General features: G+C 36.7%; 3 protein-coding genes across 3 annotated transcripts in view; 2 read left to right on the top strand and 1 right to left on the bottom strand.

The window, feature by feature from the left end:
- Positions 1-1934: 1934 nt before the first annotated feature.
- Positions 1935-18800, top strand: LOC306887893 (myelin basic protein-like). Its single transcript, XM_079445913.1, has 4 exons — positions 1935-2121; positions 6246-6294; positions 9118-9181; positions 16769-18800. Exons 2-4 carry the CDS (start codon positions 6250-6252, stop codon positions 17053-17055), a joined length of 396 nt encoding a protein of 131 aa, XP_079302039.1. The 5' UTR covers positions 1935-2121; positions 6246-6249; the 3' UTR covers positions 17056-18800.
- Positions 16846-26729, top strand: mbpb (myelin basic protein b). Its single transcript, XM_079445914.1, has 5 exons — positions 16846-17275; positions 25036-25137; positions 25237-25263; positions 25525-25599; positions 25688-26729. The coding sequence occupies exons 1-5, from the start codon at positions 17159-17161 to the stop codon at positions 25721-25723; spliced, it is 357 nt and encodes a 118-aa protein (XP_079302040.1). The 5' UTR covers positions 16846-17158; the 3' UTR covers positions 25724-26729.
- Positions 26584-27660, bottom strand: part of znf236 (zinc finger protein 236) — a 68935-nt gene continuing 67858 nt past the window's right edge. Inside the window, exon 31 of the mRNA XM_079445912.1 lies at positions 26584-27288. Coding sequence (XP_079302038.1) covers positions 27122-27288 — 167 coding nt within the window. The 3' untranslated portion in view covers positions 26584-27121. The remainder of the gene's footprint in view (positions 27289-27660) is intronic.

The following is a 27660-nucleotide window of genomic DNA, read 5'->3' on the forward strand; positions in this document are numbered from 1 at the left end:
AATTTCACGTCATTAAAAAAAAAAAAAAACCTAATTGACACGTTGTTGGTTTTATGTAAAACCCTAATAGCCACTTCAAGATATTATAAGACTAGGCAGATATAGGGGTAAAAAAACAAAACAATATTAAAAATTAATATATACAAATACTAATATTAATGAAAAACTATCATTAAATGATATTTATAATACCATTAAGGTCCTATATAGCATTTTCAAAGCATGGTTCTATATGGAACCCTATAAAAAGGTTCTATTTAGCACTAAAATGGGTTCTGCTATAAATACAAGCTGAAGAACCCTTTTCTGGTGATGTTTAGAACCATTTTTCTTAAGAGTGCAGGAACAGTCAAAAATAGTCCAAACTATGGTCTCACGTCGAAAAGAACTTTAAATCCATATTCAAACTGGACCGTGATGTGGTAACCTCACCAATAAAGAGTCCTTCTAAAATACATACAAATACACTCTTAAACTCTTAGCATCAATCCGAACGTAGGCCATACACATGTACCATTTCTGCAAAAAACATCAGCAATGTATACTTTTAAATAGAAAAAAAAAAACTCCTTAAGACCAGTCTGGGCTTGAAATGATACATTTCCCAACCAGGACACAGCACAATGGCTGTGTCCAAATTCAGGGTCTGCATCCTTCGGAGTACTCATTTGAAGGATGTTACGTCACAGCGCCGCGACGAAGGCTGTCCAAATTCGTAGGATCCTTCAAATGCGGCCCACAAATACGTCCTCCTTTTCCCCGAATTGGAAGGATGGGTGTGGTGGATCCTTTCCCGTCCTACCTATCCCATAATTATTTTCGGCAGAGCGTAATGGCGGACGAAGCGAGCGGTAGCGGAGTGGGAGAGGAGTTTCTCTGACAAAACAAGCTAAAGTTTATGCTTCGGCTCAATGAATTTGTAGGAGAAATTAGTAGAATACTTAAAAACAAATAAAAATAGGCTATAATGGCTTACCTGGATGTGACTGTCTTGTAGTCTGATATAAAAAACTCTCCGACAACGAGCAAAGAAAGTATTTAATTTATTTAATTGCTTTATTTCTTCCAAAATAATTAAAATGAGGAGAATAACTCTTTGTTTGTCCATTTTCCCGCTTCTTGCTTGGCACTGTCACGGTTGCTAGGCGACAGGATATGAGCAACGGGTAAGGGAGGGAACTGAAAGAAGGGTAGGCTGTCCAAATTCACAAACACCGACTTCCGGGTTTTGCGGACGTCGGAGGCTCCCTCCTCCTTCAACCGGGTAGGAAGGATCCTAAGGAGGATGCAGACCCTGAATTTGGACACAGCCAACGTGTTCAGCGGGTTATTGCTAACTCTCTCTACCACATGCCTTTACATGAGGAAACCTAAAACACCATGGCATCCCTAGTGGTAAGGAAGAAAACTGCCCACAAAATTCTTATTAACAGGCTCATGTCTGGCCCACACTGGGCCATCATTGGATTAATGTGGCCAGTCCCACAGAGAGCCTGCAGTGAGCCCAAAGCTGTGGTCCTCGCCTGGGCAAGCCCACACTGGACCTGTTTATGTTTGGTGTGGGCTGGCCCTAGCCCACTGTGCCTGCAAAAGGTCAGCATGGGCCCCGCAAGGACATGTTTGCAGGGTGTCAAACAACATTAATCCAGGGTTAAGTGCAGTGTGAAAATACCATTTGAGTGCAACTGGTGTATGAAATGGCCTCCAAAAGCCACCCCTGGTGTAAGAAGGGATTCTGCTATCTGGTCGGTGCCTTACCATCACTACACTGTTTCACAATTCATATATGCATGTATGTGTATATATGTGTGTGTATGCTATAAATTGTAAACTACTTAAGGTTTTCTGTTAGGTTTATTCCATCTATAAATAAATACTAAGTAATTTAGAAAGCTAGACGTAGGTTAGTAAATAGCCCCACCCCACTTAATAACACAGCACCACCTAAAACCAGGAAGTAGCTACGTAGTGGATCATCCATCCAAACCACATGCAGCTGAAACAGAAAAACAAAGCCTACACAATTATATTTTGGGCAGATGTGGAATTTTTTATGTACTGCTGAGGCGAGCAGCCGAAACTTGTAATCTACACATCGAGAGGACGCGTTTGGGCAAACAAGTACGTCTATGTGTGTGTGTTCGTCAAATCACGACATCTTGTACAGTGCCGTCGCCTTTGCGTAAAATATGCTGTATTTCAGCTCAGTTTGTTTTCTATCTGAGCAGATGCTGTAGTCAGTGGCTGTTTCTGTCACGACTGGGTTAATGTTATTATTTATGTAACCTGTCGCGGTTCGGTTGCTTATTGCGGCCACCTTTTCAACTTCTGTGTTAGCCGCTGCTCTTTCTGTCACTCATTAAAACAGATTGCAAGGTTTTCAGTACAGTTCAGCAAGACGTTCATGTTAACAGGAGTATTTGTTTTTCCGTGTAAGTTCGTCAGAGGCCCCGATAGCACAAATATGTTTATTTACATATAACTTACGTGACGAGATCCACTAGCGGTTGCAATACTATTGTGCTTTACGTTTGAATTCATCTTTGAAATAATCTTTATTTCGTGTTAACGGTAGAACACATCACAGATTACTAACAGGAAGACACACTGTTTAATCGAGAGTCCGAAGTGTTAACTGTAGTCAAATTAGCTATTAATATTAATGCTGAACATTTTCAGTCTTTCAGATGAAAACACGACCGTGAGCTATCAATTTCCGCTTTTGCTTCTCTTGTTCAGACAGAAAGTATTGTGGGCGACATACAGTGTATTTTCGTCGAGAGGAATAGATGTGTTGGGAAACTGAGGCGACATACAGTGTATTTTCGTCGAGAGGAATAGATGTGTTGGGAAACTGAGGCGGCTGATTGTGATCGATGGGTGTCTCACCTGACGACTGTTTTAGTGAAATCTCGCCCTCTTTTGACGGAGGTTTTGCAGAAAATCCCCATCACGTGAAAGGTCTCCGAAATATTACACCCATAATTACACAATCCTCAGTATTCAACAGGATAAAATCACTCTACAGAAGTGTTGCAGGCGCCGGTAGTTACTCACTCTCTAAATAAAATAACAAATGAAATATCATATCTCTGTTAAATTGAAAAGTTTAGCTCTGTTTAAAAATTATGCTTAATTTCAAATTTGCTGATTAGCCTATGCCTTTTGTAATGAACATCAGTGGCATAAAGTGAGTAATTACATAACTCGCCTGAATTGTTTAAATTGTTTCTTTTCATTCAACCAGTTAAAATTTTATGTATAATCTTTACAGGCCGCAACAACTGTGATGAGTCTGAGAATAATTAAGGGGAAAAAATGGTGTATACATTTGCATCCTGTGCCATGATATGTAACCACTGGCTCATTTGAAACAATGGAGTGTCTCACCTTTCTCACCTGCCAACTGTTTTTGATGAATTCTTGCTTTCTGTGGATGGTCAGTTTCACACACACCTTTTAAAAATGGCAGAGGGATGACCAAACGACTTCCTCTGGAGTAGCCACCTTTTTCTTCAACGTGGAAGTAAGCCTATGGGTGAGACTTCTGGCTCATTAGCCGTTATAGATAAATCACGAGAAGAATAACAACGTGCAGTAAAACTGTTTGCACTACAAACCAGTGTGTTCATAATTAAGATAATACATTAAAGTAATATCGTAAGACACAAATTTTCAATATCAAGCAGCAAAACGAGCTGTTTTGTACACCTAAAAATAGCTGGACTCAGATGAGACCGGAAGCTAGACCCCATAGAATTTACAAATGACAAGAAAAAGGTGGATAGATTCAGTGACAAACACACGGTTTTTGCTCCTCGTTTTATGCTATAGTCATTCTAGTGGGTGAGACTTTCTCATGGGCAGATAGATGGCAGCCAAATTATTTGTAAAAAATAATATTTTATTTTTAATACTAATATTTAATAACAATAATATGAGTAAAGTTTGTCATGACAAACTTGGATGTTGAAACAGCCTGTCCTAAAGATGAGAATAATTTTAAAATCTCAAAAGTTTTAAGGTTATAGATGCATTATGATCTTAAAAACTTCATTCTGTGCCATTACAACAGTAGTATTTTGAACATTATAGTCGTTTTTTTCCTCCGCCATTCCCACTCGCTGGGAGAAATGCTTTCTGTCTAGAACACGCAGAGACATGCGGAGTGACGCATTACAAATGGTCAACAGTTCCACTGATACTGGTGATATATCAGCACTCCTGTAAGGCCTTTTAGCCAGTTAGATTTTTTAATCTTAACTTTTAGTATTATTATATTTTTTATTTTATCTATTATTAAATTTTTTTTTTTCTTATTGCATTTTGTTTGATCACTGAATGAGGAAAACATTTTGGGGTCCATTACGTACATTCAGAATATTATTTTTGCCAAACATTTGCAGTGAATATCCATGCTTGGTGCCGGGCAGTGAGGGGCCAAAAATGAAAATTCTGTCATCATTTACTCACCCTTATGTCATTCCAAAACATTATGATTTTCTTTCTTACAAAATTGTCTAGGAGCTCTTGATCCTTGATTCATCTAATGTCATAGTTCTTGGATTATTATTTTTGTCGAATTTCTCAAGCTAAGGAGCTCTCCGAAGATATGAAAGAAATACAGCAAAAGAATACAAGAGTTTGGATTTCCAAGAGCACTGTTGTTTTAACTATGAAGTGGAAGCTATATCTGAGTGCACAGATGCTGTGTATAGAGAGCTTTGAGGGATCAACGTTTTTCGCCAAACAAGAATGTGACAAAATACAGAGATACCCAGGTTAACTTTGAAAGAGCTGCTGTCTTGAGTATCTAAGAATAGAGAAAAGTGAACTGGATGCCTGTATAGGAGGGTGGCATTAAAGACTACACCATAGTACATTATTCCAAGAACAAATATTTAGTTTATCTCAACTCGCCTAGGGGTGCACCGAACCGATATTCAGTATCGGTATCGCTTCGACACTGGCATTTTCTGCCGGATCGGGATATCGGTCAGACAGACCGATCTAAATCTGATATTGTGCGTATACTATTGTGTTATTGTTAAGCCCCACAAACACATTATAAAACACCATAAAGTTTTCGTGCAATATATTTAAAGTGCTCTGAAGCCGTTACATAGTTTAATGTGAAGTACAGATGAATATTAAATTCACGGGATGTGCATAAACGCTTTGTGCCGCTCTGTATTTGGAGCCTTTCGTATCATAATACTTTTGCACAATGTAAGATTATTTATAGCCTTTCTTGTTCGTCTTATCTATCATATGTTTCTGCTTCATTACTGTGCTTTTACAGTATATATATTTACATATAAATATTACTTGTTTTTTATGAATGTATTTTAAAACAATACAATGAGCAATGAATGTCATTTTACATTATCATTTTAGATTTAGTCCTACACTACACCTACCTCATTTTTTTTATTTGTAAATTATTTTTTCCCCACTAATTTTAGATTTTATAAAATTGTGCACTTTTTTTATTTTTCTAGAGTAACTTTTGCTATACTGAATTATTCACTAATCTAGTTTATAATAGTTTTTTTGTCATAGATTATAATTATATATGCATTAATTTGTTGTTTTTCTTTACAATAAAGTTGTCTATATTTAGTAGATTGTGTATAACACAAAAAAAGTCATGATCAGGTCAACACACGTTGAGGTATAAAAATTCAACACTAATTTATAAAAAACTGCCCAGGTATCGGATCGATATTGGTATCGGCAGATACTCAGAATTTTTGGTATGGGTTCGGTATCGGTTCTAAAAAAGTGGTATCGAGCCACCCCTACTCGCTAGACCTGAACCTCATTGCAAGCTATTAAAATTGTTTCACAAAGTGTGATTAATCAAGTAGTTAATCCCCCGGTTTTCACAGAAAAGGCTTAAGCCTTGACTAAAGTGTAAGTCTGAGCTGTGTTAACTGAAAGAAACTTGCACTGATTGATCTTAAAATATATCAGTGCCTTTGTTTTGTCTCAAGATGCACACCAGTAATGTTTTTTCTAAGGCATGCTTATAAAAATTAATTGAACTATGGCCTAATCCTGGTTTAGTCTAAACCCTGTCTGTGAAACTGGGCCAATCTGAATTAATATGCAACATTTTTGAGTGTTTGTTTTTTTTGTAGCACAAACTCTTCTCAAATACCAAATATCAGTTTGATTATATATAAAGTCATTGTTTGCCTTTCTACTTATTAATAAACATTGCTTTTTCCATTTTGCCTCAGGAGCATGGGGCAGCATCTTGGAAAACGTGAGCCACTTACTGTTCCCAAGGTATGTATATCTGTCTGTCTGTCTGTCTATATGTATATTTTAGGGGTGTAACGGTTAGAATTACTCAGGGTTCGGTTTGTATCATCAGTGCGGTTCAGGATGTGCTATTTTTAGGGAAAATATACTGTCAAAAAAGAAAATAAGAACAAATAATATAACTACAAGCAACAGCACAAATAAATACAATATAGCAAAGATAGAAATAAAATAAACAGTGCTTTTCAGTTCTCAACACCGGGGTGATGATGGCATATTGGTCATATTCGAGCATAAAGCACTCGCATTGAAGAAAGTGACTAGTTTGTCCCCATTTTAATCTGAGCAACCCCATGACTCTCAAAAGATTTTAATAAAAAAAACTATTACTACTAAAAGTTATAGCTGTAAATAGATCACTAATTTGGCTTATTTTTAAATGTTAGCTGATAAATAAATAAATTCATGCATATATACTAGGGGTGTAAAAAGAGTCATACCGTTCTCCACCCACGGTTCGGCATGCACTTACACTGCCGTTCAACTTAAATCTGACAAGGCACCTGTAATATGGTTTGTAAAAAATAGCAACACGTACAGGACAGGCAGGGTTCAGCGAATGGATACGCATTCTGGCTTCCCAATACATTACAACAACAGCGATGAGGAAAAAAAATAATAATCAGGTGCCTTGCATTATGTTGCAGTAGTTTAACCTTCATCCTGAGGAAAAAGTAAGTACACCATTTGTGATTGTCACTTCTTCACGTTAGATTCAGTAATTGCAGACAGGTTGACAAAATCAAGGCATTCACCATCCTGGATGCAAAGACTGGTCTCACACGTGTCTCGGTGAGAAATCTTAAATGCAGTTTCAGATATCCATGCTGATGAATGTCCTATAAAGTCTAACAAGCAAAGCAGTGTTTCAAAAAGGCATGAAGCAGATAATCAGAGGACAACCATTTACATCATTAATACTGTTTGGGAATATATCCATTAAGGCAAGAGATAAGCATCTTCAGATATGAAGAGATTAGTAGCTGCAAACCCTAAAATCAAGCCAAGCCATATCATTACATAGTGTCTAAGGTGCTAATATGTGTGGGCTACTCCCACAGTGAGCGTTTCGTCAGATCCCAGTTCAACAGAAGCTCCATGCTGCCCTCTTGTTGATAATCATGGATTACAGAAATTACTTGAAATTACCAACAACTTGGTAGTAAATGTCCTGTTACAATGAGATAATCACTCCCTGTATATCAACTGATAAGCCAGGATGGAGAATGAAAATGAAACTTTTGTGATCTGTTCATTCAAACGACCTACAAAGGTAGTGAGGTATCCAGTGCTCAAATTGAATGTTTTATGGGGGTGCCCAAAATATTAGTTTATTTATTTTATAAGTTTAAAATGCATAACAATAGCACCAATTTAAGTAATATTTCACACTATTAATAAAAATCCACGAATAATACATTTGCTCTGCCACATTTTTATGATTTCTCTAGCCAGGTTTACATATTGGTTCACACACATTTTTATGCAGATTTTTACATTGAAACTACAAGATGCGAATAGATCTGGAAAGTTCAAGAACTGTGGTTTCCCCATTTTCTGCTTCTTCCATTTTGTTTCATGTCAGTTTTTCCAGAGGGGATGCTTTAGTTCTCTTGAACACAAAGGCACTAGGACTAAATTAATTTTCAACAAGTAGGCAAATTACAAGAACTACCACTTCTATAGCCCTACTCAATTCTTAAAGCATTTGTATAATATATATTAGCAGTAGCACCACTCCCTATATGCGGAGTACACTCCCACTACCCTAGGGGGCACCAGTCATTGCTAGATAGCACACATAAGTAGTCATATTGGAGGCCAGCTATTTTTCAAATGGTCTGCACAGCTGAATTTATTTTGGTTTAATTGTCACCGGTTACCTTTCATTCATGTTCCATGCAGTTGTTAATCTAATCATAACACAATTTCAAAAGGTTCAGTGTTTTTTCCCTAGTTTTACATTACATAAAGAAAAGGTGGAGATGTTGTTACAGTAATGTGATCAGAAAGGAGAAGTGAAGTGGGTTTACAGTGTGTTTTGAATGCCTTTACTGTACATTTTAGAGTGTGTTGTGTGTTCACATGCAGCTTAACATTTGGAAGTGTGTAGTGAAGTGTGGTTATAAAAATAGGAAGAGAAAGGACAACCCAGGCAAAAGACCCAGGATTACTAAAATTTCCCAGATATGTTAACAGATATCTTATTTTTTGCACATTTATATACTAGTTAAACACATTTTGAGTCTCCTATGCAGACAGAGTTACACTGGTTTAACAAATTTATTTTGTAAATTTTTAGATCAGTAAAATATCATAACCTTTATGGGTTATGACCTTTTATGTCATGTATGTAATCGTCTTTCATTAGATGCTTCAAGCAATCAAGCGTTATAACATTCATAAATGCAAAGTTACTGGAGATATCTTTTATTATTATTGTTATGTTGGTGCAATATCTGTTGTGATCTACACCAAGGCTACAGCGTAGGTCTGACACAGAAGTGTAAATTGCCTTTAGTCTGTTTATTGGATTATACCACTGGAAAATGCCACCTTTTAGGTTTTAGTCATTTTTGTGGTTAAATATCTGGTCTCATTTCACTTCAGAAAGCTACAGAAGGAAAAGGAAACACATGTACAGTGCCTGAATATTTAGGTTTTGTTAATGCAACATTATTTAAAAAATGAAGCATTGATTATTTCATGCAATGCAATTTACAATTTGTGTTTTATTTAAGCATTGTTTGGTTGAAAATGTAAGACTTTGTATTTGTATTTTTGAAGGGATCATCAACAGTATCTGAACACATCCCAACAGACTCACCGGAGTCACAAGATGAGGTATTTGGTAAGAACATTTTTTGTGTTATTTACTTATTTGCATTTTTTGGCTGTATTTCTACTAATCAGGGATTACTGGTTTACCCATCGTTATCCAGCTTCTTGAGATCTTATGGCAGATGCCTGCATATTGCACGCAAAGCACAATCTCTGATCTGACTGCATGGCTTTACGCAACTTTCCAGAGTAAAGGACACACAAGTTATGAATCCATTTGGAAACCAAATTGTGTTCACAATGTGCTGAATTGATATAAAAGGTACTAGTCACTGGATTTGATGATGTCAAATCAAAGATATACTCTAGTTCTGTCTTGTAAACTAGTTTTGTTTAAGACAGGAAGTAGTAGGAAACTAGATATAGATGTATTTATTACTTTTGGGGCAAACTGAAATTTGCATGCAGAAACACACATGCAGAAGTCTATTATTTCCCTGCTATCATTCATAGCCATTATTTGAGTTAGTGTACAAATGGTGTGAAATGTGGGAAGTGAACAGCAGTAGGTACTGAGAAGTTGTTCCACATCATGATATAATCAGCAGTGACTGTAACACTTTACAATACGGTGGCACTAATATGCTTTAATTCATGCTTAACTAATGCACAGATAATCATGAGTTAATGTATAACGCATGACGAACTAAACTGTTTATTAATAATTACTGCATCAGCAACTAATAAACATTTTATATGATTCATAGATTCAGTAATCAATAAATTATTAGTTAAATGTCATGGAGTATTAATTCCCTAATAACATATTATATTAACTAATAGTGTGAATTCATATGTTAACTACCACATTGGGTTGAAGCATGCATTTCAGCTTCCAGTTGTCTGCTTTAATTAATCATTAGCTAATGATTTGCAAAGGTATCATTATGTTACGACTTTACTTGTTGAAGCACATGACTAACTAACTAATTCAAAATCCATAACCACGATGACATATTACTTAACAATTAGTTAATCGTCTGTTTATCTTCACTCAAAATTAGGCTGCTTAAAAAATTTCAATTATTGAAAAGGTTTTTGTGGTAATAACCATGCATACAATAACAATAATAGCTATGTTTTTCTCTGCATGTGTGTTTTTGAGCGAGTAAGCAGATGACACAGTGGTGTTTCTAGTGCATGTTTAAGGTTGTTGGAGCTAACACCAGCTGGCACAGGCTCCAGAGAGACTACAGGCTTCTGCGTCCATATTCAAAAGCTCATATTGTTCAGAAAGCTAGTCTGTCACTGCCTCGCTGTTCACTGCCCAAACGTCATTGTTCTCTTTCTCTGTGTGGAAATGATGTTATCTACTACTAGTCCAGTGGTTCTTCTAACTACAAATTATTTTAAACAGCATTTTTCGTCTTTGATCATTAAACATGAAGTTTATTTATTTATTCATTCACTTTTAATGAGTTTACATTATTTGCTTGGAAATTGTCTTCATTAGAACAGAGTTTTAAATAAGAGGATAGTAATTCTCTCCGCTCATGTTTTACCATATTTGAATCCAGCACAGTATCAGTGCAGAAAGTGTGAATATGCTGTGTTTGTAACACAACATGTATTTGTTAACATTGCTTCACTGATTTACGTTTGGCAGTGCTGAATTATTTGTGAACATTCTCATAAATTCAGTGAAAAAATGGAATACTTTGAATAGGACTTAATGGAGAGAGTAAAGAGTTCTATAGCTTTAGAACTACTTTCATAGTTATCAGGCCTCTGCAGTGAGCTTTCATTGATGCTTTTTATTCTTACGTTTTAAAAACCAGGATCCAAATGAAAATATTGAAACAATGTCAAAGAGTCTAGTCTAGTGTAACCACCGCATAATACATCATTATATTCTGAACATATCTCATTTAAGAAAACGCCCTCCAGTTTATTTCTATCCAAACGCTGTGCTGCCGTGATAAATGAAAGCACCACACAGCTTAGTTTAAAATGCAGTGTTTTTAGAAAAAGAAAGTGTTTTTATTATTTCTGTAGCCATGCATCATCTATCATAATCATGGAATGAAAAAAATATGCTTATAGGCAGGTGTTAAAGAATGTTAAACAGGATTAAGAACCACTGAAACAGAAACTCTCAAAAAATTTAAAAATTGTTTTGAAGTCTGGATGTAATACACTTCTGTTATTTTATATATGCTGTGTGTGTGTGTGTGTGTGTGTGTGTGTGTGTGTGTATGCTCCCCTTATTTTAAGGTTCAATTCTAGCTATTAACAAACCATTAACTACAACTTTTGCCTCAAACTCTGGATTTGCTGCTTATTAATAGTTAGTAAGTTTAGGTATTGGGGATGTAGAATATGGTCAGGCAGAATGTGCTTTATAAGTACTAATAAACAGCCAATATGTTAAAAAAAAGGCATGCTAATAAGCAACACTCTTTAAAAAAAAAAAAAAAGAAGGCAGGGTTGTATGGTTCCATGAAGAACCTTTAATATTTCCATTGCACAAAAGGTTGTTTGTAGCACAGAACGGTTCTTTAGACTATTTAATGGTTCTTCACACTCCACTAACTATAATTAACAGTGAGAACTGGTCCCTATACTTTTTTCTCCAGCCAAAATATTTTGGCAGTCGAAGTTTTCTAAATATACATCTTTGTAGTTGTTACAGTTCTTTATAGCACTAAGTGAGTATTCCGCTGCGGTTAGCGTGTAGAGAATGAGATGAGGAATAGCTGGTGAATGCTCAATGACAGTCAAACAGATGAGGGACTGTCTTTGGGGCCTGTGGGCGCCCTCGGGTTCTCGTGAATGCTGCTACAGAGAGGATTTCATGCAGGGGTGGGAGGCCTGGACACAGACCGCATGCCTATAGCCCCTCTCACAGACATGCTTCCCGTGCCTCAGTCCCACTGCTTCATACTGTGTGGGTCTGTTTGTTGCAGCAGGGCTTTAGCTGAGTTGGGTTAACTTTTCTCTGAAATCTGATCAGTCTTGGAAGTATCTTTTACATCTTTTATAGTGTAGTGTTTTGGTGCATGATCCAGACACTGCAACCATATACACATAGAAGGAGAATATACACACTAGCAGAATAACAATAAATCCAAAATACACAATTATTAAAAAAAAACCTGTATACCTGGGTACATATATGCTGGGTACTTCTCAATTATAAGTCTGCATCCTATGGTTATGTTAAGAAGGTTATGTCCTTCTTATGCACCTTATTTTTTTAATATAAGAGCGGAGGCAGCTTTTTGTAACCAAATAGCTTCATGGCTTGGCTGTGTCATAAATGTTTCTGCCCCCACAGTCACAGCATGAAAATACTATTAACATTAAATCTGAAAAAATGTTTACTGGCTTTCTATTAATGAAATTCAGTTAATGACAACTGTCTGTGGTCTTCCAGCAGTTTACATTACACACAGTTTAGCATTATGTGATTAATTTACAAATAAATTAATAAAAAAAAAAAAAATAATAATAATGGCTTCATCTCCTAAATAATTTTTTTTGTATTGCATCTCATTATGAAATTGGATGATCTCATTTATTTATTTGAATTTGAATTCTTTGAATGTGTGCAAAGGATTGTGGGTTATCGAAGGATAAGCTTGCTGCGTCTTTCAAAATACGCTGAATGAAAGATTCAAAGTGAAGGCTGCCTTTCAAGCCTTCGATGGAGCTTGATGGTTTGGCAGCATTTGCAGCCTTACCAGGATGCCGCCTTTGAATTTAGCAGAATTTGAACCCATAGCCTTCAGTTTCCTCTGTTCATTGTCAGCTCGTTTAAACTGTTGTCTTTGTTTAAACAATTAAGGCCATTTAATCTGGTTCAACTAGCTTCAGCAAGGAGCCGTTAGCTTCTTGTATCATGCTATTGTGCAACAGAGAATTCCGTGTTGAATTCAGATGGGTCAAGCGATCACTCGCTGTGTTCATCACCGAATAGAGCGGCTGGTTTTGTTGATTGACCCACTACTTGACCTGCCACCGGGTAGGTCCTAGAGCTCCCGATGCCCAGACAATGCCATTCATTCTAACCAGCATGCAACTTTGTTCAAGTTTGCATTTGCTTCATTGTCTAAACCAAGTATTCAAAAAACATAAACAGCATTATATATATTGACCCTTTTCCTCTGTCATAACATTACTGAACATTAACATTTCACCAAGGCATGAACCAACATTAAATTCAATGATCTCTTTGTGGAGATGGAAGGCACAGAGAATTCACCAATGAGGCGGAAGTATGTTGTTGTTTGCAGTAAGAATACAGTTCAAAGCCCAAAGCAAGCGTAAACGAAACATCACTAGTGTAACCAATCCAAAGAGCCTTCAGTGTGAAACAGGAGTGGTTCCCCGACCCAGAAACTCAGCACAGCAGATGAATAAAAAAAGAAGGAAAACTGTGTACAAACAAATAAAAACTAAGTTGCTTCAGTCCAGACATTCAACTTTTCACATACAAAGTCCATACAACAAAACCTAATACTTAGATTGATATGTATGTATTATAATATTCCTCAAAGTAGAGCAAAAATATCAAGTGATATTAACTCATGCTACAGCAAATGGTTACACTCTTAATAAAGGCCCTAAACCAGGGGTGTCCAATCCTGCTCCTGTAGGACCAGTGTCCTGCAGAGTTTAGCTCCAACCTGCCCCAACACGCTTGCCTGGAATTTTTCTGGGTGCGCTCCATTTAGACACACGCTTCCCTAAGCACTTCCCCTTAACACCTTAACAGCCCAAATGTTTGGTGTTTTAAGAATAACAGCCTTTTTGATTATGACCGCATACATGCTGCAAGGCAAGACTTCGTCAGACCTTTGCACGCTAATAAGACGTGTTTCCAAACAACACAGAATTACTGCAGCAAACTTCATATTGACCCTGTTTTCACAGAATCCAACATCACTGACTTGCCCTGGCCAGCTCAATCATCTGGCTTGAATATCATCAAACCACTGTTGGGAAGTGGTTTGGAGATAAGAGTAGAAGATGATTCACTCCTCCAACATCTCTGGTGTTTTGAGATAAAACATTCAACTGGAGACAGTTTTATGAATCTATTCAAAAAGGTTGGAATTCTGCATTAAAGGCAAATTGTGGTAAAATACCTTAATTAAGAAATACTGCATATTTCTCAGGTGTTCACATGATTTTGTCCAACCCTTGTGTGCATACTTCAGGCAGGACTGTATATCACAACACGATATGATTATCACGGTATAGCAAATCATGCTTAATTTAAACCCACCCTAGTGTGTGATATTCAAATTATTTTGAGATTTTGCACAGATGTCTTGTCACTGTGATAAGAGCTGCTACCATCATATCATGAGCAAATTTGTTGTCAAACTTCGAGCCATGTGTGGCCACACATGCAGGGGTTAAAGCAGTGTACACATTTTGGTCTGACCACCTCCATTTTACAACCTGTAGTGACCACAGACAGTGAAAGAGAGATGTTGAAGATGCAAAGAGAAAACAGGCTGGTTTTAGTGCATGCTTTGTGGACATGGCCTGGAATATCGTCTGGACTCATGGCTTTGTGCATATTCAACAACTGTTGGAAGAATTAGGTTATGTTCGCTACAGAGAAATGGAATATACTAAGATCTGCAGCATCTGCCACAGGAGCCCTTTCCGCAAAGATGGTGTTATTTTCCTCGAAACAAGCATAGAAATGATTGAGCTTCGGAGATAGAGAGCAATACCTGTATTGCTACCCCACATGCCCAAAACATGCGAAAACTGGCCATTAATTCATGGTGTCTAGTTGAGGTAGATGCATATTGTTTTGGTTGGCACTAAATGATCAATGCCAATAATCAAAATGGTGAAAATAGCACAGTCACTGGAAAAGGATCAATTCTTAGCTTGCCTGTGTTTGCACACACTATCAAATGGAGTATACTTTTGAAAGGCTATCATTTCCTCTGCAGATTGTAGCCTGCATTTGTAAGGGATTTTTGAATGCCATTTAAATAGCTGAAGGAAGTGACAAGGGTGCAGTGTCGAGGGGCACCAAAGAAATGTATTCGTGTTCTAGCTAGAAATCTGGTTGTACTTGAGAATTACATGGAAGATCATTCGTAATACCATTCTATACCACATTCTGTGGAGGTGCTATAATCTTGTATGGGATTACATGAAGTTCCTGGGCCCAGCTCAGTATGTATTTGTTTTTAGTTGATCAGCTTGCTAATATGACTGTTTAAATGCTTTAATTATCTATTTACTTTCTAGCAATTTTTACTGCATGCATTTACTTTTTTCTCCATATCCCAGAATAATCTACTGGAGTTTTTTGTTCTTTACCATAGTTGCCTTTGTCTGATATTTTGTATTATGTACTATCTATTAGGTATAAATCCACTAACATTTCATACGCATTTTCAAAGTTGTAGGATCACTGTTTCTTTCACATAACATGACTGTTATTATGGGTATTATGAAGTTCTTAAACAACTTGGTTTACCTGTGTCATTTAATTGTGGTAGTGATGCGCATCACCAAATATGAATTAGGCTTGCCACTACACCAAATTGTTCTGAATTGTACCAAACCTTACAGATTGATAATACTCTGTATCACCACATAACACTCACATATTATACATGCTATAAAGCAAATCCCATCTGCTTGAATTTATTTTATATTATCAACAAATGTAAACTGTACTGTCACCCAGCTCTAAACGGCTAAATGTGAACAATTAGGCATTATAACATCATACAACTTTGTAAAGCTGCTTTGAAACTGTATTCTGAAAAGTGCAATGCAAATGCATTGACTTGACTTGACAATTACTTAAACAGTCCAAAAACTAAACCTTAAGCAGACTCTTCAGGCCACTAATCAAATGTAAACACATTTGTTACATTGGTAACCCATTTGTATAGAAGGTGTGGTTTGTTTGCTTCCACTAAAGCACTTAAGATGTCTCTGAAATTCCTAAATTTAGGCTAATGATATAATATGTGTAGAAAATAGAAGCATTTTCAGTAGTTGCCTCAACCTTTTGTCTCTTCTTGGACCATCCTTAATGATTCATTTGATCCACACCTCACAAAATGCACTTCAGAAATGAGATGAGTTTCACTTTGCAGAGAATTCGCAAAATCCAGCCTGGGGAAGTTATTACAGTCACACTGTTTCCTTTGTCCTTCTACAATAACGTTGTGGTGGCACAAAGAAGCTCTGTAAGAAACACTAGAATTCAGATTCTCTTGTGTTGTGTGGTACAGTAGTGGCTTTGTCTCGCTGCACTGGGTTCAAACCTGACGACCTCCTGAGGAAGCACCGCTCTGAAATCTATGAATCTCTAGATCTGTTAACATGTACGTTTTTAGGAAGAATCATAAAACTACTATCTATGAACTTATTACAAATGGCAAAGTTTCCATTTCTCATGTTTATTACAGAGCTTCTGGATCTTTTGTCAAAGAAAAGTGATTGGTAATGCAGTGAACAGGTTTTTTTTTTTCTTATGTGGACTTTGTGAGAGAATCTGTAGCACTTGTTGCCTTCGCGGCTGGGGGTGGGGGTGGGGGATGTTGGGGTAGGTGATGACAATGATCTTACTGTGAAATGTCAGATAACTCCCGATGTTTCTGTGCAGGACTGGGGGAGGCGGACCTCAACCAGAACAATGGGTGCTCCAGCAAGAGTCCAGTGGTGACTGACTCCATGAACGCTGCAGTAGATCACAGCAGCTGGAACCATCCGACCACAGATGACCCTGATGCCTCGGGGCCCCGCCCCCACTTGGTCCGCCTCTTTTCTCGAGATGCCCCAGGTCGCCGGGACAACACCTTCAATGACCGCCCCTCGGAGTCTGATGAGCTGCAGACCATCCAGGAGCACAGCGGAGCTGGCTCAGAGTGCGATTCCGAGTGTGCAGAGTAGGACCTAAAGTAGATTTCCTCTTTGCCGTCTCTTTCCTCACTCCTATTTTGGAAACAAAACAAAAACAAAACACCGCTGCAGAGATTAAAGCTAACACTTAGCCATGGCATCTGCAAGCTCTTCGCAGTCAACATTCAGGCTGGGTCGCAGTAAGAAGAACCCTACTGTTATGGATCAGATCGGAAAGTTCTTTGGAGGGGATAAAAAGAAGAAGGGAAAGGTGAGGACTGAGCAGGCATTCAGAGTTCTCCACATGAGCCTTTACTACTGTTCTGTTTGCATGAATTTTTCTTGACCTGCAATTATTGTTTGATTTCCGAGTTCACCACCACCGTGTGATTTTCTTTTTTTTATTGACTTTTATCTCTAAGTTTATTACACGTTGCTGTCATATAGTATCCAGTATTGAATAAAGCTGCGATTTGTTCTAGGATTTTACTGTGATTCAGGGATTCAGCATACAGTGTGATGTTTATAAACAACATGAATTTTAGCTTTTATAAACGGTTCAAATGTATTCGAAATGCCTGTGTAACAAAGTTAAGTGTTTTCGTGACTTTTCACTGACAGCAACTGCAACGTTGAAAAGTTTGGTAGTAATCAGAAAAGATGGTACCTATAGCATATTGTACAATATGTCTCCACCAGGATGTTTATGTTGGCCAAGAGAATTTTCACATATCTATGACGTTTTCTTATACAGTATGTGACCGATGAATATTGTATAGCCATTTTCGAATCCATTTATCTTATAACATGGTGTTATGGGAGCACCTCAGGGTTTTTCATGGTACCGACGGAGGCCATTACTGATCAGTTTGGTTTCTAAAATGAATTTGCATAGTTTTGGAAATGATATTTAACATTTGTTATGCTTGTGAAATTATGCAATTTCCAGAGCCTTAAAAGAGGGAGTAAATATTTTTCTTCTAACCTAAAGATATTTAAGCTTTTAGTTGACAAACACCAAAGTTGGGAAACATTTTTGCTTTGTGGGAAAATGTGAAATGAGATCTCGATTATGTGCGTTTATATTTGTGACCTTATTTTTAAAGTGCCATATGGTTAAAATGTAACGTTTCGGAATTACTGTGCAGTGTGTAACATTTTGATGAACTAGTTTTAATATAGTTAAATTTTTTGTGGGGAAAATAATGTGACAAAGAGATTGAGATGTCATAGTTCCAGCTGTATAATAGTTTTGTCTCAGACCTACATGTTGCTGCTTTAACCAGATTTTTCCAACATTCCTCAGGTTAACTCATCTCTCTTATGTAACCATGTGATAGTGATAAAGGGATAGTTCACCCAAAAATGAAAATTGTGTCCTCATTTACTCACCCTCAAGTAGTTCCAAACCTGTATGCATGTCTTTGTTCTGTTGAACACAAAGGAAGATATTCTGAAGAATGTGGGAAACCGCAGTTCTGGAGCACCATTGACTTCCATAGTATTTCTTTCCCCCAAACTTTCTTCAAGATATCTTCCTACTGGTTCATACAGAAATTCATACAGGTTTAGAACTACTTGAGGGTGAGTAAATGATGACACAATTTTCATTTTTGGGTGAACTATCCCTTTAATGCCTCACTAGTAAACCCTATGGATTGTGTCCCATTTGTAACACTTTGTAACAATAACAGCTTGTGTAACCTACATATTCTGGAACAACCCTGAAGATGTTCCTTAGCCTGATCCTGTCCTGAGCTTTTTGACGTTTGCTTGATTAAAATGTATGTAACTTGAACATTGGCTTTTTTATTTATTTGTTTTGAAATAGTGAGGTAATTTTGCTCTAGATTTTGTTGCTATGTGTGTTTTATTTTAATTTTTATAACCGGTATGGTCACAATGTGAATTTGAAATTACCAAGGGTTGACGAGTCAGATCAAATTCATATGCATAAGCAAGATTAAGCAGTTTTTGAAAATTATTAATGAAAATACAGTTGGTTTTAAATATATCCATTTGTCAAAATGTTTGTGATTTCAATTAAAAAAACAACAACATTGTAATATTAAAAGATCCTATGATTATTTTGTACTGACAGGAATCTGTTAATATTTGAATACAGAACATAAATTTTAACATTAGTTAATAAACCACTACGCATATGAAAACAACACTATAGGTTCAGTTTATTATTCTCAGGCAGCCTTTCCTTGCTGCAAGTGTTGGGCAATATGTATATATATAATTTTTTTATTTTTTTATTTATTTTTTTTTTTTTTAATGATTAATTATTACTATTAGATGAAGATTTTATAATTCTATAAATGTTTAGATTATGAATTTGCTCTGACATTGTTTAAAAGGTGGTTTCTTCACAAAATCCTTTAATTTTGAAACTTCTATGTCCGGTTTAGCTTAAGCCAGGACTAGGCCTTAGTTCAATTTAAGGTTTTTAAGCAGCTTCTATAAAAATGCCTTGGAATAAAACGTTACATGTGTGCATCTTGAGACACAACAATGGCACTGACATATTTTAAGATATGTCTCCGCAAGATATTTTCAGTTGAGACAGCTCAAACATGCATTTCAGTCTGGGACTAGCCTTAAACCTTGTCTTTGAAACCGGAGGCCAGTGTAGCCAGTTAGATTCAAAATTGTTAATGCAAGAAGTGAAATACAGTGGAAAAAAAGTTCTGCAATGCTTAACCTTACTAACAAGCAAAACAACTAACAGTATACTTTCTGCAGTCCCCCAGGAGCAATATGTGGTAACTTCTCAGCAATACAGCGAAGGAAGGGGATTTCTGTTTATGGATTGACCCAATGCCTCAGCGAGGCAACCGTTTCATCATTTCATCAACAGAATGCAAGGGGGAATAATCTGAATGCAAGGGGAAAATGTGTTGAATCTGGGAGAGGAAACTGGGCATGATGCCATTGAGGTACAAGGCTTCATAAAACAAAACAGAACATTTGTTCACAGGGGCCACCTTCTGTTGCTAAACTAATGCTAGTATTCATAAAATGTGAAAGCCCAGGCCCCATCTCCCACTGAGTAACAGATGGTGATGAGTCCAGCCCTTTAGAGGGTTTCCATGGTGTTCCTCCCATCGCTCCTTGGCCATCTTCCTTCTCTCAACCCTAAGGCTAAACCTAAAGTCAGATCTGCAAGCTAGGAAGCTGTCAAGGTAGATTTTGTTTTTATTTTTATAAATTTTTTTGCTTAGCACATATGTACAAGAACAGCACCATAAAAAATGAGGCATTTTTTTTTTTTTTAATTTTTCAAAATTCTGAAGACTGCGAGCCTATGCATTATTTTTAATTTGCTGATACAGTACTCATATTTTATAATATAGGACACTTTTTTTCCCCTTATCATTGATTGAGTCAGGAGTTTTAGTCTGACTGGCAGGCTAAGATCATGGAGGTAGAGACTTTAGTAAAAGCCAGCAATAGAGGTCTGGCTTATTGGTGTTTTTGCATAACAATCTTGCTAGTTGTTTAGGTCTCTGTTGTAGTTTTAGCTCATCCTGGCATGATGTGTTTGTGGCCTTTGCTGACCACCTGCAACGATTGATTGTCTGGTCATAGAGATTGCTGGGCTGTGTTATGGTCTTTGCTGTATGGGTCATTCTTCAATTGGGGTGGCAAATGGGGTGGAAGTCGTGGCCTAATGGTTAGAGAGTTGGACTCGTAATACAAAGGTTGCGGGTTCGAGTCTCCGGCCGGCAGGGATTATAGATGGGGGGAGTGAATGTCCAGCGCTCTCTCCACCCTCAATACCACGACTGAGGTGCCCTTGAGCAAGGCACCGAACCCCTAACTGCTCCCCGGGCGCCACAGCATAAATGGCTGCCCACTGCTCCGGGTGTGTGTTCACGGTGTGCGGGTGTTCACTGCTGTGTGTGTGCACGTTGGATGGGTTAAATGCAGAGCACGAATTCCGAGTATGGGTCACCATACTTGGCTGAATGTCACTTCACTTCAAATGAGAGGCAGAATTTGTAAAAATTTTGTTTTTTTTCTAATAAAATATATTGCTATGCATTTAAAATCAGTTTAATATGCTATATCCATTAAAATGAAAGCTTAAGAACATTTAGATTTTTAAATAATTTCAATCAAACACTGGTGACAGCCACTTATGTCTGTCATTTTGAAGTAACACCACAGACCTAATTATAACAGAATTTATATTGCAAGTTACTATAGGCTCTGTGGTGTTACCAGAAAAGACAGTAACACCAGACAAATCGGCCTAAATCCAGACTTTTCTAAAATGGAGGCTGCCATCATGATGATTTCAAGATCAGAGGACATTTTGGAAATATTAATAAGTATGTATTTATCAAAATGTTGATTAAAATCTGCAAGTTATCAACATAACACCACAGACACTAATAAAGTGCAGCACATGAAATTGTCAGAAATTTAGCTAAATTTAAGAAAATTGATAAGAAAGAATGTACTCCCCATGCACCCCTCAGATCAACCAGCACCTGCAGTGACCTTTACACACAGGAAGTAGTCCAAATATAATTCCCAGGGCAAAATTCATTGCGGTAACACCACAGACATGAATTTGGGGGACACAACTTTTTTCTTAAATATAACCAAATATGTATTTTTTAATAAAATTGAACGTTAAATAAAATCTATATTCACATTATAACCACTTTATTTGTGTTAAAAATGTTATATTGTTGCAATTGCATTCCATGATACCTCTCTAAGGTATGGTGGGAACATGCATATTTTGTTACAAATGCAATCTCTCAAACTCAACTAAATATGTATTTTAAAACAAAAATGTAACTATTAATAGTGCACAAATTGTGTTTACCCTACAGAATACAAACATGCAAACATTTGATAATTTATTGGTATTTAAAGTAGAGGGACACCACTTGCCACTGCAATTGAAGAATGACCCGTATGCGAGTAAACCATCTGGCCTGTGGCCTGTAGCATGAAGTGAGATGAACAAGGTGACGAAACCCAACCCATCTTCTTGAACCCGAAAACTCAGAGCTTGCTCAAACTAAACGCGAACTTACCTGGGTAAAACCCGAAACCGGCTTTGTGCTACAGGCCACAGGATACAATCTGGATCAAGCTGACTATGGTAACCTTGGGATAGGTCTGAGGATGAGTGATCAAATCAGACAGAGACCAATATGAATGTAAATGCCATACACCATTTATTTTTTATTTTTTTTAGAACTACATTAAAAATGTTTATAACGTGGGTTGCACTATTGCCTCAAAGCAAGAAGGTCCCTGGTTTGAGTCCCAGCTGAGCCAGTAGACCTTATTCTCTCCATGTTGGCAAAGGTTTCTTTCAGGTGCACAATCCAAATTGTCTGTAGATGTGAGCTCTGTGATGGACTGGGAGGGTGTCCCACACATGTGGCCCGAGTCGCTGGGATAGGCTTCAGCATTCACGTGGCCCTACAGAGGATAAGCAGTTTGGGGCATGGGATGGATACAAAGGCCGGTTCACACCAATGTCTATTAATGCATCTGTTCAGACCAACATGAGCATCGGTCACTGTGACAGTTCTTGTTTTTAAATCTCTTTTCCATTACATTGTGAAGAAAACTGGCCAACCAGTGGGTTTCATGTGTTTGGTCATATGCCCAGAGCCGCTGCTGTTAAAAACATACAGTACATAAAACCATGAGTCATGAACAGATTGTGCTAAGAGATAAATCTGGGACCGCTTATCTTGTCCCTGTTTCTGTGTCCAACATAGGTTACTGTATAGTAGGTTCTACATTTGGTTTGAAACTTGCAACTGTTAAAAGTCAGTAATCAGTATTGTATGAATATGTGCAGTCTGAATGAAATTTAGATGTACTCCATCTGCCTTGCTGTCCTTTTCATGTGATCTACAACATCACTTGCTTCACTGCCATTCACAAATCCTCTCCCGTGGCCTCATGGGATAGTAAAATGCCCATCGGTTGCACACTTTAGAAGTAATCTGGGTACTTTTCACCTACTGTTTTACTATGCGGGGTTGGTGTTTGGTGTCGTTTGTGAATACACAACAGTGAATACATAAATCTCTGACTTTCTTTGTGACAAGCAGGTGTCAAAAATAAAAAAGTTATGTAGCAATTTTTGTCCCAGAGTAACCAGGGTATTTCCCAGCTTACATTTAGCAAATATTCCTTACATAATTCATAACATTTTATACTTGTTTGGTTCAAAATCTCTGTAAGTTTATTTTAATAATTACAATAATATCAAGTTTTAAAATAAACAAAAAAAGTTCTTTAGTGCAGTATTTGTCTGTATGGACTGTGGCTTAACAAATCACTGGCTATAAACAGAGAGCAACACTCACATCTCAAAATTAAAAAAAAAACATGGATTGGACCAAGTTCCCACCACACTTTTTTTTTTTCCAATAATAACTCTGATGTATGTCACAACGTGGAAGAAAAGATCTGTCACTACTTCAGTTTCTTCACAACTTTCTACATTTAAAAGGACGGCAGTGCCTGCAGGTGACCTAAGACTGACCTGAGAAACGTTTTCCATGCAAACAGTTCAGCAGTTAATATGTGTGTCCTGCATTCCTGACCAGCAAATGCCAATCATTCATGAGTCAGTGCTTTCTTATCAGTGAATTGGCTGAACAGTTACAAAGCCATCTGAATCAGTTCACACTCATTCAAACCGCTTTCTCACCGAATCATCTAAACTGTTTTTATATTGTTAAGAATTCTTCACACACATTCCCCGTGCTTTTCCGGATAAGGTATGTGGGTCATTTTTGGTAAACGAGAGGCAGGGTTTGTAAAAATGCTCATTCTTTTTTTAGATAAAATTGTTGCTATGTACCTATTTACATTTAGTATACTTTTCTATATTCAGTAAAGGTTTAGGACATTTTGATTTGAATTCCAATACCTGTGCTTATGCTTACGCACAGTTACTTATGTTACTTACCACTATTTCCCCCAGTGGAGACAGTAAAAGCACAGGCAAATTAGCACAAATTCAGATGTTAATTTTTTTATAAAATTAAATTTTTATTTTAAAATGTTGCTGCAATTACATCCTTTTTGACATTTTTGGTCTGTGGTAGGAACATGCAGATTTTGTTACACATTAAACCTCTTAAACTCAAATATGTATTTTAAAACAACATTGTCACTATTAATAATGCACAAATAGTTTTCATTCCACAGAATACAAATATGCAAACATTTGATGAAATAACCTTTAAATACCAATAAATCAAGTAGGGGGGACACCCCTTGCCATCATAAATGAAGAATCTGTGTAAGGATCTGTATCTGTATATATAGTGCCACTTCTTGTCCAACTTCCTTCAGGATCAAATGTGGCAAATCAATAGAGAATGGGAGAATTTTCCTTTTAAGATTGTTCTGGGAACCATAAAAAACCTACCGTTTTATTTTAAACATATTGTTACATTCATTATGTATTAATTTTAGCATGGCATATAAGTGGAGGGTAACAGCTGCTTAATGACAAATTTAAAAGTTCAGTGTCACTGACACTACACTGAAAAAAATGATACATTTTTTTTTTAAGGTAAGTGGTTGCAAACAAGTTATTTTAGCTACATTTAAATAAATAATAATAATAAAAAAAAAATATATATATATATTGAAAGTTAGTCAACTAAATTTGTTTATTTAAATGTAGCTAAAATAAACTGATTACAACCGCTTACCTTAAAAAAAAAAAAAAAAAAAAAAATTAAATAAAAAATTTATATAAAATAAAAAATATTTTTTTTCAGTGTAGGAGACAAAATTCGAATATGCAATCTTCCCTACTACAGAAGTGGAAAAAGAACAGTAGGTGTCAAAAAATGTACAGTAGGGCCTATTCATAATACTTTAAACACACTTTTTCATCAGCTTTGGAAGTATTTTCCCTATTCATTGTTCCCACTTTCCTACTGCCTTTGAAAGTTTGGACCAAACATTTTAGTCTGAAGATACTGTTGTGATGATCAAAAATGTCCTCTCTCAACACAGGGGTCTTTTCGTGGTGGTTTGTCTGCATCACCTCAAAGATCGAGCGCATCTCCTCGTCGCCGTCCAGATGAGAATGCTGTCGTGCACTTTTTCAGAACCATTGTTCGTATCACTCTTTCTCTCAAACCACACCATTGAAAGATAGAATGAATATTCTTTTATGGATGATTTTCATTGCATTTTCTTTTCCCTCCCAATTAGGGTTCTCCCTCTACCCCCAAATCTAGGGTAAGTCTCAACCTTCTGAGTTTGAGAAGTCAGTTTATGCTTTAGGTGATCTATATAGATTTGAATTCACATTTTTATTTTACTCAGTTATCATAGAAACAGCAAATTTCATCTACCCCAGTCCCATAGGCTATATATTTGAGTATTTTATTAATAATCAGTGGCTTTGTTACTTTGTTAATAATGAAAAATGACAGATCTCCAACATGGAGATATGAAAAACCTCAGTATCCACAATAACACTATCTGGTTTATTAACAGAGAGATCAGAAATCACAGAGCTCCACCAAAGGCCAAAAGGGACGTGGAGACACCTTAACCCGGCTCTTCAAAATGGTAACAAGATTTTTTATTTTTTTTCATCATTAATGAACATGTAACATCATCAGTCAATTTAAGTTTGTGTTTATCGTCTCTTTTTCAGGGAGGAAGCCAGTCTGCTTCATCTACCAAGCGTTGAAACCTCATTACCTTTTCCCATTGAAAAATAAAGGGGAAACGAATGCAAAAAATGAAATTTTGTTTTCTAATACAGTAACATTGACTTGAAAAAGCTTTTGCATTGATATGTTACAACACAACCTGTGTCTTCTGAATGATTCCTGTTGAGTCTTGTCAAACTTGTATTGACATAGTTGTGTATAATCTTTGAAATGGTTTTGTCTTGTCTCTGTAGTGTCAATACTCACCTTTACGTGTAACCAGTACCCCTCGTAGCATATTGTTTGTGTTTTTTACACCTTTTGCATGTTGATGAACAGTCTTCTCTGTACAGTGTGATGGGGTTTGCAAGGAGGTGGTCTGAGTGCCAAAATGCATAACTTATGTTCTGACATCCACAATGCATATTTTACTTCCAACCACAAACTGTTTTTTTTTTTTTAAACGTGTGCTTGGTTCCAGAGATTTCTAATGAATTTGGTAACCATAGATTACTGCACTTAATTTCAATATGACTGATTCTGTGCCCTTTGAGACTTGGAAAAGGGTTCTTATTTAAACTAAAGAATATTTGATGTCTTTTGTGTATGTTGCACCTAATTAATAGCGACAATTAAAAGAGTGAAACTTTTTTTGTGGTTCTTTTTATGCCTATTTAGCATTTGAGCTTATTTAGAATCAGTTTAGCAAATGTTACAAAATCAAATGCATGTAAGAATCCACTCGTGGCATGTAGACTTCTTAAATGAGGATGCTGGGTTTCAGTATAAATGAATTTTACGTTCAATTTTTTTGTTGTAAAACCTATATATTCATATAAACATATAAAAAGCCTAGAATAAAGCTGCAGAAAAATAAGTGAATGAAAGTGAGAAAGGATAAACGTTGAAAAAAAACCCCCTACATTTATTCTTAAATATTTTTGCATATTACAAAAACATTTGCCAAAATCGGATTATTCCTATAAAACTGATGTATGTGATATATCAAGGATTAAATCAAATAAACAGTTCTACAGCTCCAGTATATTACATGTATGCAGTCTTTTGACAGTCTGTGCTAAATAGCTGTTTTGCGTTTACCACAGGTAAGGATACAACTGAAATCTACAGAATATCCATTCCAATACACACTTACAATCTCTACATTAGTAGTGACAAACATGGCTCCAAATAAAAAAAAAAAGTAATGAAAAAAATGAACTTTCAAACACAAAAGTAAGTTCTGTCTTGACTGGTTTTCTAATGCAACAAAGTATACAAAATCATGTACATTCACATAAATAAATGTGTGATTTGTGCAATGTAAGTCACACTTGCTGGCAATAATAAAAAGATAGTAATTGGCATTGCGAATATAAAATGAAGCAAATGTTACGGAAGTCAAATTGAGCTGAATGTGTGCTGCTGTCAGGTGTCTATGGGAAGACTGTGGGGATGGGGCACTGCCAGTCTTCTGAAGACTCCTGCACCACCTCCTCCAGATCCAGCCCTGACTGAGTCTCTTTGGCCTCCTGCGACAGTGCTTGCTGGGAATCGGACTCAGAATCATGTTCCAACACCACTTCCACTTCCTGTGGTTTTGCTGTAAACAAATTAAGAAAAGGTTAACAGAAAGAGTACATTTTTGTTGATATCATTCATGGATAAAATGTTGACAGTTGAAAAAGTCAAAAGCAATCAGAAGAAAAAACGTGTAATAGTGTACAGTGCTGTGGAAACGTATTTGCCCATTTTTGGCCCTGCCACAGCATTTCATTTTGGACTTTGATCATGTAATTTAAAAATGTCCGTTTTCGTGTTTTTAGCTATTCTGTGGCAGACTTATTTGTATGTATCGGATCATTTTCTTGCTGCATGACCTAACTGTGCAGGCCCGAATCTAGCAAAGTCTACCAAAAAGTTTCACTTCTGATTCATTTGCCCATATGACATTGTTCCAGGGGTCGTATTCACT

The sequence above is a fragment of the Barbus barbus genome (assembly GCF_936440315.1).
Source record: "Barbus barbus genome assembly, chromosome: 21".
Lineage (NCBI taxonomy): Eukaryota > Metazoa > Chordata > Actinopteri > Cypriniformes > Cyprinidae > Barbus > Barbus barbus.

Coding starts and splice junctions, on each gene's coding strand:
- LOC306887893 (XM_079445913.1), top strand. CDS start 6,250: ATGGGGCAGCATCTTGGAAAACGTGAGCCACTTACTGTTCCCAAG. Junction 6,295..9,117: donor AGCCACTTACTGTTCCCAAG/GTATGTATATCT, acceptor GTATTTTTGAAG/GGATCATCAACAGTATCTGA. Junction 9,182..16,768: donor GTCACAAGATGAGGTATTTG/GTAAGAACATTT, acceptor GTTTCTGTGCAG/GACTGGGGGAGGCGGACCTC.
- mbpb (XM_079445914.1), top strand. CDS start 17,159: ATGGCATCTGCAAGCTCTTCGCAGTCAACATTCAGGCTGGGTCGCAGT. Junction 25,264..25,524: donor CCTCTACCCCCAAATCTAGG/GTAAGTCTCAAC, acceptor GTTTATTAACAG/AGAGATCAGAAATCACAGAG. Junction 25,600..25,687: donor TAACCCGGCTCTTCAAAATG/GTAACAAGATTT, acceptor TCTCTTTTTCAG/GGAGGAAGCCAGTCTGCTTC.